Raw genomic sequence first — 10,934 nt, 5'->3', positions numbered from 1 at the left:
GAGGGTATTACGGTGTTGAATGCTGAGCTGTAGTCAATGACCAGCATTCTCACATAAGTGTTCCTTTTGTCCAGGTGGGAAAGGGCAGTGTGGAGTGCAATAGAGATTGCATCATCTGTGGATCTGTTTAGGCGGTATGCAAATTGGAGAAGGTCTAGGATTTCTGGGATAATGGTGTTTATGTGAACCATTACCATTCTTTCAAAGCACTTTATGGCTATGGACGTGAGTGCTACGGGTCTGAGGTAATTTAGGTATGTTGCCTTAGTGTTCTTGGGCACAGGGACTATAGTGGTCTGCTTGAAACATGTTGGTATTACAGACTCAATCAGGGACATGTTGAAAATGTCAGTGAAGACACCTGCCAGTTGGTCAGCACATGCCCGGAGCACACGTCCTGGTAATCTGTCTGACCAGTCTCAACGTCAACAGTGAAGAGGCGACTCCGGGATGCTGGCCTTCTAGGCAGAGTTTGTCTGTCCAGTGTGTATTCTTTTTCCCATCTTAATCTCTTCTTTTCATTGGCCAGTCTGAGATATGGCTTTTTCTTTGCAACTCTGCCTAGAAGGCCAGCATCGCAGAGTCGCCTCTTCACTGTTGACATTAAGACTGGTGTTTTGCGGGTACTATTTAATGCCAGTTGAGGACCTGTGATGTGTCTGTTTCTCAAACTAGACACTCTAATGTACTTGTCCTCTTGCTCAGTTGTGCACCGGGGCCTCCCACTCCTCTTTCTATTCTGGATAGAGCCCGTTTGCACTGTTCTGTGAAGGGAGTAGTACACAGCGTTGTACGAGGTCTTCAGTTTCTTGGCCATGTCTCGCATGGACTTGCCTTCACTTCTCAGAACAAGAATATACTGATGAGTTTTAGAAGAAAGTTCTTTGTTTCTGGCCATTTTGAGCCTGTAATCAAACCCACAAATGCTGATGCTCCAGATACTCAACTAGTCTAAATGCCAGTTTTATTGCTTCTTTAATGAGAACAACAGTTTTCAGCTGTGCTAACATAATTGCAAAAGGGTTTTCTCATGATCAACGTGCCATTGGAACACAGCAGTGACGGTTGCTGACAATGGGCCTCTATACACCTATGTAGATATTCCATTGAAAATCAGCCGTTTCCAGCTACAATAGTCATTTACAAGATTAACAATGCCTACGCTGTATTTCTGATCAATTTGATGTCATTTTAATGGACGACATTTTTTGATTTTCTTTTTAAAACTAGGACATTTCAAAGTGACCCCAAACTTTTGAACAGTAGTGTACATTCAGTTGGACAACTGACTAGGTATCATCCTTTCCCTTTCCCAATGTGTTCTCCAATCTCATAAAACATATTAGAAAAAAGCACTGTGCCGTTATCCTCGCAATAACTATTGAAAGGTATTGAAAACAGGTGTGCCAATTACTTTTACCCCTATCTTTTTGAGAATATTTTTTTTTTCATTTAAGAAGAAATTAGTATTTTCAATGTCGGCCTACAAGTCAGTTTGTGAAACTTCTGCCCTGCTTCATCATCTGGAAGTTGAACGGACAAATCTGGGTTTGACGGGTACCAGGAGAACCCTACCTGCCCCAATGCATAGTCCCAACTGTAAAGTTTGGTGGAGGAGGAATAATGGTCTGTGGCTGTTTTCAACCTTGTGGCAACAGTTTAGGGAATGCCCTTTCCTGTTTCAGCATGACAAAGCCCCAGAGCACAAGCGAGATCTGTGAGCCAAGTCTAATCACCCAACATCAGTGCCCGACCTCACTAATGCTCTTGTGGCTGAGTGGAAACAAGTCCCTGCAGCAATGTTCCAACTTCTAGTGGAAAGTCTTCCCACGAGAGTGGAGGCTGTTATAGCAGAAAAGGGGGGACCAATTCCATATTAATGATTTATGAATGAGATGTTCGACAAGCAGGTGTTCACATACTTTTGGTCATGTAGTGTTTTTATAGTGTTTTTGCCAATAATTTTGGACCTGGCTATATACACAATTCTGTGGCCTTAATAAAATGTATGGTTTTCCATATGCTGAGCATCGTGCACACATACATGGACGCATATACAGTATTTGCTATTGTCACTATACTGTATACACAACTACATGGAATATCATAAACACTGCACATATTCTGGGAATGCCTACTGCATAATGTGCTCCAAGAAAGTCATATTTGTGCTCTAATCTGTCTCAATCTCAACACAATTTCAGAATGCACATTTTCCTATGAGTAGTCATAACAGACATTAATGACATAAGATAATTACATGTAATGGAACACCAACTTTCTTTAATGTACACGAAATCCAATACACTCGAGCACCAGAACGTGGGACTTTCCATGTGCTCCCATGTATTCTGTACCTGCGCAGCATGCACAGATATGGGAGACCCCAGATTTGTCTAGGAAAGACCCTCAAGGTCGCTGAGTTACAGGTAATATAAATAGACTTCAATGCAGAGGTTTAGGTCCATAAATTCCCTTGTCGTTGGCTGGCAACATGAACTTGCTCCAAGCACTATTCCTTGTTGCTTTGGGCCTCTCTGTTGGTGAGTCGCAGTTTTATACAATCTAATTATAAATCGGGCAAATTTACCTGCAATAGTTTCAATTGCATTTTGTCATGGATAGGTCTCCATCATCATACTCGTTAGCATAATCCAATATTCGTGAATATGAAAAGGGATAAATTGTTAACAGATTTGTACATATCTTTACATACACAGATTTGACTAATATTATGCTGACTTTACACGGAATCTAGGTAAACGGCAAACAGGATGTCATTGTTTTCAATGACAAAATGGAGGTGAATACTGTCAGCCGCTACGGTATACAGGATTTGCCGGCAGATTTAGAATATTAAAATTTTTGCCGTATCGTTGTTTTCTTGCAGATTTTGATTTGTACTGGTTGTTTACTGAAATCACCACAGCAACCCATATTGTCGTTTATAACAAACTACAGCCTATCATTTCAAACGGGAACAAATAGTCATAGTGGGCAGAACAAGCAAGGTGGGCAGAGCAATGCACGAGCTAGCGAGATCCTATTGGCGCGTTCTAGCATGCATTTGCATATTTCCGTAAGGGAACGCCTACTCTGAAGTGCGAGTGTGCAATAACACGATTCACATTGGCATTCCTCTAAACAATGACATTTTTAAAACTTTGACAAGGGTAAAGTCTACAAAACTTAGTCCATTCTGTTCATAAAAGTTTTTAGTTTTGGGAACAGAAAACTATATTGTGATCAAATGGTTCGTCAATGAGAAAATATGCAGAATGTCTGCCAAAATCTAGCTTCTCCCACTGCCAGCCACTGGGCTTCCTCTCACTACCATATTTAGTAGTGAGTGGAAACGCCAAGTACTTGCTTCACATTTGTACATCCGGTGAAATATCTGTGCTGTCGTGCTGGCTTGCGTTCTTATCCCACAATGCTGACTGGTATGACGGTTTTTGTGTCCCTCGTCTAAACCCAGGATTAGCGTACTCATCTGATCTGGCTCAGTCTTTATAATAATCTTTAACAATCACATACCATCTTTACTTATTTTCCCAGTAATGTTTTAAGTGTCTTGTATTCTATGTATGCCATTTATGTATTTAAGTGTATTTATTTTCTTGCAATTTCTTTTTTTATTAGCCTGTGAAAATGCTGTATTTCTTCAGTTTTATGTGAGCAAGAATCAATAAACTCAAACTTTTCTCAGAGCCCAGACAACTAACCTTAATTACAGGACCCTGTGGCAGTTCAGAAACATGATCCTCTGCACTATGCCTAATAGCTGGCCCATCCTTGACTATGCGGACTACGGCTGCTACTGTGGCAAGGGAGGCTCTGGTACCCCTGTGGACGAACTGGACAGGTCAGGGGTTAAGGGTCAAGGGACAAGGGCTATATGTCAATAGAGCTAAAATCACTACAGTCTACACACTATCCCAACCACCAATGAATCTATGTTGACTTGACATCAATTCATGTTTTGCTTGAAAGTTTGGGTTATTTGTTGCTTATTGCTGCCTCCAAAGTTCTGGCCAAAGTTTTGCCAGTGTGTGTGTGTGTAAGTATGAGTTTGTCTCAGAGTTGGTGTGTTATATGGTGTCATCCTACAGGTGCTGTGAGGTCCATGACCTGTGCTACTCTGATGCCATGTAGCATGATGAATGTTGGCCCATCATTGACAACCCTTACACTGAATCCTATGCCTACGACTGTGACGAGAACCTCAGAAAGGTCACTTGCAAGAGTGAGTAGCTCCAATGAGTCCCCTCCCCTCACTTCATACACCACAATGATTAGCTTTATACTACATTACATACAGTGCTGCCCACAGTACACTTTACCTTGCTCTTTCCATTTTATTCTCTTATTCTCCTTATCGTTCTTTCTCTCACAACCTCAGGCAACAATGACGCCTGTGAGATGTTCATCTGCGAGTGTGACAGGAAGGCTGCGGACTGTTTCGCCAGGAGCCCCTGGAACCCTGAGCACGAGCACCTTCCCAGTAGCAGTTGCCAGTAAGGTCCTCAGAGGAACCTGCTTTTTCTGCATAGACCCAGAATCACCACACAACATCGTTCAGATAGTTCCTTCAGTGCAATGTATGACTTGTTGAATTGCTTTCCCCTGCTAAAACCACCTCATATTTTCAAGCCTTTTGAGTTGAATCTATCTGGTTGTCACCTGTTGGTGTTCACTGTTTGTTGTTTCCTATATCTGGTTGTGACCAACATGTCAGTCACTCTATGAATCACATCCAGTTTTACTCAGGGATTTATTTTTCTTTTAGACGGTGTGGAAGATAAACTGAGTAACAGATGAAACTGAATAAACAGATTGAGAAACTCACAACAATGTCACTGAATCCCTCTCTATTTAGATAACTGGTCACTCTATAGTAAAGAAAGAGGGAGGCAAGGAGATTATAATTCAAAAAGGGCCCAAATATTGTTCTCTACATCAGGGTTTTCCAAACTCGGTCCTGGGGCCCGACCTGGGTGCACATTTCGTTTTTTTCCCTTGCACTACACACTTGATTCAAATAATCAAATCTTGATGATAAGTTGGTTATTTGAATCAGCTGTGTAATGCTAGGGCATCAACTAAAACGTGCATCAAGGGGGTCTCCAGGACCAAGTTTGTGAAACCTTGCTCTACAGGGCAACATTCAGCCCAAACTACCAGTGGAGTGAACCAATGTCTTCATATTTTCTACTAGTGACAAGTCCTGCACTTTGAGAGGAATAGGCATAAAATCTTTGTACACCTGCCAGACCAGTTCTCTGATCATCTGCTCAGGCCATCCCAGATGCCCTGCAGCCATCTCAGGTGTACTGCTGTTCAGAACTCACAGACAAAAGAGCCGTTCCCTCTCTTCCCCCTGTTGTCACCACAGTGAAGAGTGCTAGCAATAAGGGGGGGGGGGGGGGCAGGAATGTCAGTAGCATTAAGGTGGGACAACACCAAATGCAACAGTGGAGCTTACATAAAGACACTGAGAAGCAACTGGGTTGCCTGCAAATGACCTCCCTGCACTTAACAGCCCACGACTAGCACTTCACTGGAAGAGCTTTACACAAGTACAGACCTTTTAAGTCGGCATCATTTCTTGGTAATATATGGTGTTTCGGTGCTTTTGAGCAGGACATGCTGTTTATTGTGAGGTTGGAACTCATTTCTGAACATATCTGCCAGAACTGACAATAGTAACACATGCCATGCTGGCTTTTGAGTCATACTTGCAGATAAAAGGAAACCAAGAACTTTCATGATTACATTTTGGGGGCAGGGGGTCATGACACATGGCATTACCTTTCAAGATGACCATACAATGTGAGAACAGTGTACACACACACACACACACACAATAGTTTCAGGCTGACTTCATTCAAATACCTGGAACTATTCACAAAATCTTCATTCCCGGGACATTATAGCCATAGAGAGAAAGGGTGTGAGTTAGAGAGAGAGGTCAAGTGAAAGGCAGAGTGACACTTTGTCTCCACATCACTCCTTATTCACAACACGGTGACCTCCAACCTTGCATGTAAACACAGACTCTGATGCTGCCATGGTTACCAAACGATTGCTGTGCCTACCGCCCAAGTGAGTTGATGTTCATGTTGCTTGAGGCTCTAGAGTCTAGAGCACATCCTCTGTGTTTCCTACTTACAAAGCATGTAGAGGTCTGTAATTTTTTATTATAGGTACACTTCAACTGTGAGAGACGGAATCTAAAACCAAAATCGAGAAAATCACATTGTATGATTTTTAAGTAATTAATTTGCATTGTATTGCATGACATAAGTATTTGATACATCAGAAAAGCAGAACTTAATATTTTGTACATAAACCTTTGTTTGCAATTACAGAGATCATACTTTTCCTGTAGTTCTTGACCAGGTTTGCACACACTGCAGAAGGGATTGTGGCCCACTCCTCCATACAGACCTTCTCCAGATCCTTCAAGTTTCGGGGCTGTCGCTGGGCAATACGGACTTTCAGCTCCCTCCAAAGATTTTCTATTGGCTTCAGGTCTGAAGACTGGCTAGTCCACTCCAGGACCTTGAGATGCTTCTTATGGTGCCACTCCTTAGTTTCCCTGGCTGTGTGTTTCGGGTCGTTGTCAAGCTGGAAGACCCAGCCACGACCCATCTTCAATGCTCTTACTGAGGGAAGGAGATTGTTGGCCAAGATCTCATGATACATGGCCCCATCCATCCTCCCCTCAATACAGTGCAGTCATCCTGTCCCCTTTGCAGAAAAGCATCGCCAAAGAATGATGTTTCCACCTCCATGCTTCACGGTTGGGATGGTGTTCTGGTGTTGTACTCATCCTTCTTCTTCCTCCAAACACGGTGAGTGGAGTTTAGACCAAAAAGCTCTATTTTTGTCTCATCAGACCACATGACCTTCTCCCATTCCTCCTCTGGATCATCCAGATGGTCATTGGCAAATGGTCATTGACCACGCAATAAAATGCTAATTAGTTACTTAAAAATCATACAATGTGATTTTCTGTATTTTTGTTTTAGATTCCATCTCTCACAGTTGAAGTGTACCTATGATAAAACATTACAGACCTCTACATGCTTTGTAAGTAGGAAAACCTGCAAAATCGACAGTGTATCAAATACTTGTTCTCCCCACTGTAGAAGGTTAATGATTCCACACAAATTTGACATGAATTAGCCTCAAATTAGTTTTCCCTTTATATACCAACTTAGAGGGCTTGTGATAACTATATACAGTAGGTGGTGGTATGATTTGTCAGTTGCTAGACATGCAGTTTCAGAATAATGAGAGTGAAGACAATATTATTTTGAATGTTTAATAACTCAAGGCACACATTATTTTGTTCAAAGGCTAGTTCTGGTGGCTGAAGTCTGCATGACATTCTTCTTGGGAGGGCCTTTGTGTGCAATCAGTACTAATAAACACCTGAAAACTAACTCTGTGAAGAGTTTAAGAAGCGTCTGTCACGTTCTGACCTTAGTTCTTTGTTTTAGTATGGTCAGGGAGTGAGTTGGGTGGGTAGTCTATGTTCTTTTTTCTATGTTGTGGTTTTGTGTTTGGCCTGGTATGGTTCTCAATCAGAGGCAGGTGTCGTTCGTTGTCTCTGCTTGAGAGTCATACGTAGGTAGTCTTTTCCCACCTGTGTTTTGTGGGTGATTATTTTCTGTTTAGTGTGTTTTGCACCTGAAGGAGCTGTTTCAGTTGTGCTTTTTGTTTCTTTGTTTGATAGTGTTCAGTTTAAATAAATAACATGAACAAGTACCACGCTGCACTTTGGTCCTCACCTTCTTCCACCGACGACCGTTACAGAGTCATAGGCTGCATTTAGACAGGCAGCCCAATTGTCTTTTTTCCACTGATTGGTCTTTTGAACAATCACGTCAGATGTTTTCACATTCAGTCTCTTTCAGAGCTGATCTGATTAATTTGACCAATCAGATCAGCTCTGAAAAAGACTGGATATGAAAATATCTGACGTGATCGTTCCAAAGACCAATTAGTGAAACAATTTCACAATTGGGCTGCCTTTAAACGCAGCCTTAGTTCTAAGAACCAATAAATAAGATACAATTATGATCTTGTTGTTTAGGAAACTCCCCCGAGTGATCTGGAATATGTTGAGGGTAGCACAAGGCTGTATTCTATGAAAAGTACACGAGTAGTGCAAATCTATTAGGCCACGTCTCATAAATTCATGAAATAATTTATCAAGCTGAAAGTTGTGGAAAGGTCAGGATGTTCTAGCATGGACCCAAGATAATTCAAAACCCACAAATACAAGTAGCCCTGGCGCGTCAAGACACAATTGATTCTAAAATGTAACTTTTTGTTAAGACCTCAACCAAAATAAAGGAAAATCAACGAAGCTAAAGATAAAACGAATTAAGTTGAAACATGAGAAAGGACTGACATAGACATTTAGAGAAAGGTGTGGTCAGTCGTGCAAAATGACCTGTGAGGCACCATAAAAAGCCAGTGAATTTCCACCTTAAAAAAACTGTGAATTTCCACGGAATTCAGCTTTAAGACCCCGGGTAAGAGTGACATGTGTCCAGTGCCACCGAACAAGTTTGCATTTGAAAGCGTGAGTCAGTTGATCATTTTAGCAGTGAACAACCAATGCAAAATCATGCGGAAGTAATTTGTGAAATTAAAGATATCAGGCAAATAGAATATTTATGGAAAATTCACTCTAAATTCGATGAAGTCCATCTGCCAAACATAAGAAAAGAGAAACTAAGAAAAAATAAAAATCAACGCCCACTTGTTTCCATTCTAAATGTATCACCCCTTTCGACACTCCACACTAATGATTTCTCTATCGAGAAATTGACGCGCTATTTAATAAAGATACTACTCTTGCCCTCAGCTTTTGATTCTTCGCATTCGTTTCTCCTGTCAACCAGAGCAGCCACTGTGACTGATCAATAGGCAAGATGTGATCAACAGGCAAGACATTTCCAGACATTAGGCTACTCAATAGTGCTATTGTAAGTTTATCATCAACATCGTTGCCTGCTAAGCGCAATGCACCTTCATCCAACATAGCCTAGGTCTACATTTTCTTAATAACAATACAGAGAGACATGATGAGTAGGCCTATTTGACCTAGATAGAACTTTATATCAGTAGGCATACATAAGGATTTATTGCATAAGACTGGCAAAAAAAACTGACAAAAAAAAATAGGCCAAGATGATAGGCCAATGTTATTTTGCATAATTATAGTAGTCAAAACTACTGCTGCTAATGGCATGTTTAGGCTACAGGGGCGGACTGGTCATATGGCATTTTGGCCATGCCATTTTAAGGCCCAGTGGGCCTGTCTAACTTGGGTTTTTAAGCGCAACATAAACATTATCTGACTAATAGTGTTTGATGCATTTGGTAATGTTACATTACATTACACGTTACATCATACAAGGGGAAAAATGGGCCAGTGTGGTGGCCTGAACAGAAAGGTGTGGCCTGTGTGAGGTGAGGTGAGTGGCGAGGTGGTCTAAGTTACTGTCTTGCAGTGTTGCGACGATCCCAGGCTGTGTCTTTACCGGCCATGACCGGGAGCCCCAAAGGGCAGCGCATAATTGGCCCAGCGTTGTCTGGGTTAGGGGACGGTTTGGCCGGGGGGTGGCTCATCATGCTCTAGCGACTCCTTGTGGCGGGCCGTGTGCCTGCAGGCTGACTTCGGTCATCAGTTGAACAGTATTTCCTCCAACACATAGGTGCAGCTGGCTTCTGGATTAAGCGAGCGGGTGGTAAAGAAGCGCGGTTTGGTGGGTCATTTTTCGGAGGACACATGACTCGACCTTCGCCTCTCCTGAGCCCATTGGGCAGTTGCAGCGATGAGTCAAGAATGAAATTGGGGAGGAAAAGGCGTTAAAAATTACAACAACAAAAAAAACAGACTATTGTGTAAGAAATGCCAGGGACAATTTCTGGTCCCAGTCCAACCCTGGGCTACTTACTACATGAAGACATATATAGGCTACATATGTTATGCATGAAATGTAAGTGTATGGTACCCCATTGACAGAGATGTGAGGCAAATGTCTGTTTAGTTTTCAAAATAATTTTTGTTTTATGTTATCTAGCCAGCAAAAACTGCATTCCATAAAATGATGATGCAGCCATCGCCTTGTTCCGCCCAGGCCTGTGGCAGGGACTGCAGTGCTTACAGTCAGACAGTAAAACTGCACACAGGGAACACATAAAAACAATGGATTATTCCTAATCCTCTCACTTGGAATGCCTGTAAATTAATTTAATCTGTCACAGCAATGTTTATTCAGTGTTTTTGTTTAGGTAGTACTGTACTACATTGTTTCTGTTGCTCACACCCATGTTGTCACTTGCAAGCATATCACCAAGACAGAGGTAGAGGGACTGACCCACCAGTTGACCTAGTTTAGGAGATCAGTCCAGATCATGAGACTACAAGGCTCTGGTTAAGGGGTTTCCAACATGTCTCCTGAGTGACGCAGCGGTCTAAGGCACTGTATTGCAGTGCTGAAGGTGTCACTACAGACCCTGGTTCAATTCCAGGCTGTATCACAACTGTCCCTGATTGGGAGTGCCATATGGTGGTGCACAATTGGCCCAGTGGGGTTAGGGTTTGGCCAGGGTAGGCCATCATAGTAAATAAGAAGTTGCTCTTTAACTGACTTGCCAAGTTAAATATAATATTTTTAGGGCTTACCCTTGTAGCAGAGGAGGCTGGTGGGAAGAACTATAGGAGGACAGGCATGAGTAATGCTAGAATGGAATAAATGTAACGTTACCAAATGCATCAAACATATGGAAACCACATGTTTGACTTCGTTCCAATATTCCATTCCAGCCACTACAATGAACCCGTCTTCTTATAGCTACTCCCACAGCCTCCTCTGCTACATGGGTAAGCCCTAAATAAGTGAGTCAGG

General features: G+C 42.1%; 1 protein-coding gene across 1 annotated transcript; it reads left to right on the top strand.

Annotated features, from left to right (window-relative positions):
* The first annotated feature begins 219 nt into the window (after positions 1 to 219).
* Positions 220 to 4,861, top strand: LOC118945285 (phospholipase A2, minor isoenzyme-like). Its single transcript, XM_036967708.1, is given in 4 exon segments — positions 220 to 245; positions 3,710 to 3,865; positions 4,113 to 4,246; positions 4,403 to 4,861. Coding segments are annotated over 4 exon segments (435 nt in total). The 3' UTR covers positions 4,522 to 4,861.
* Positions 4,862 to 10,934: the final 6,073 nt, after the last annotated feature.

The sequence above is a fragment of the Oncorhynchus mykiss genome, chromosome Y (assembly GCF_013265735.2).
Source record: "Oncorhynchus mykiss isolate Arlee chromosome Y, USDA_OmykA_1.1, whole genome shotgun sequence".
Lineage (NCBI taxonomy): Eukaryota > Metazoa > Chordata > Actinopteri > Salmoniformes > Salmonidae > Oncorhynchus > Oncorhynchus mykiss.
This window is presented reverse-complemented; position numbering and strand designations above follow the sequence as displayed.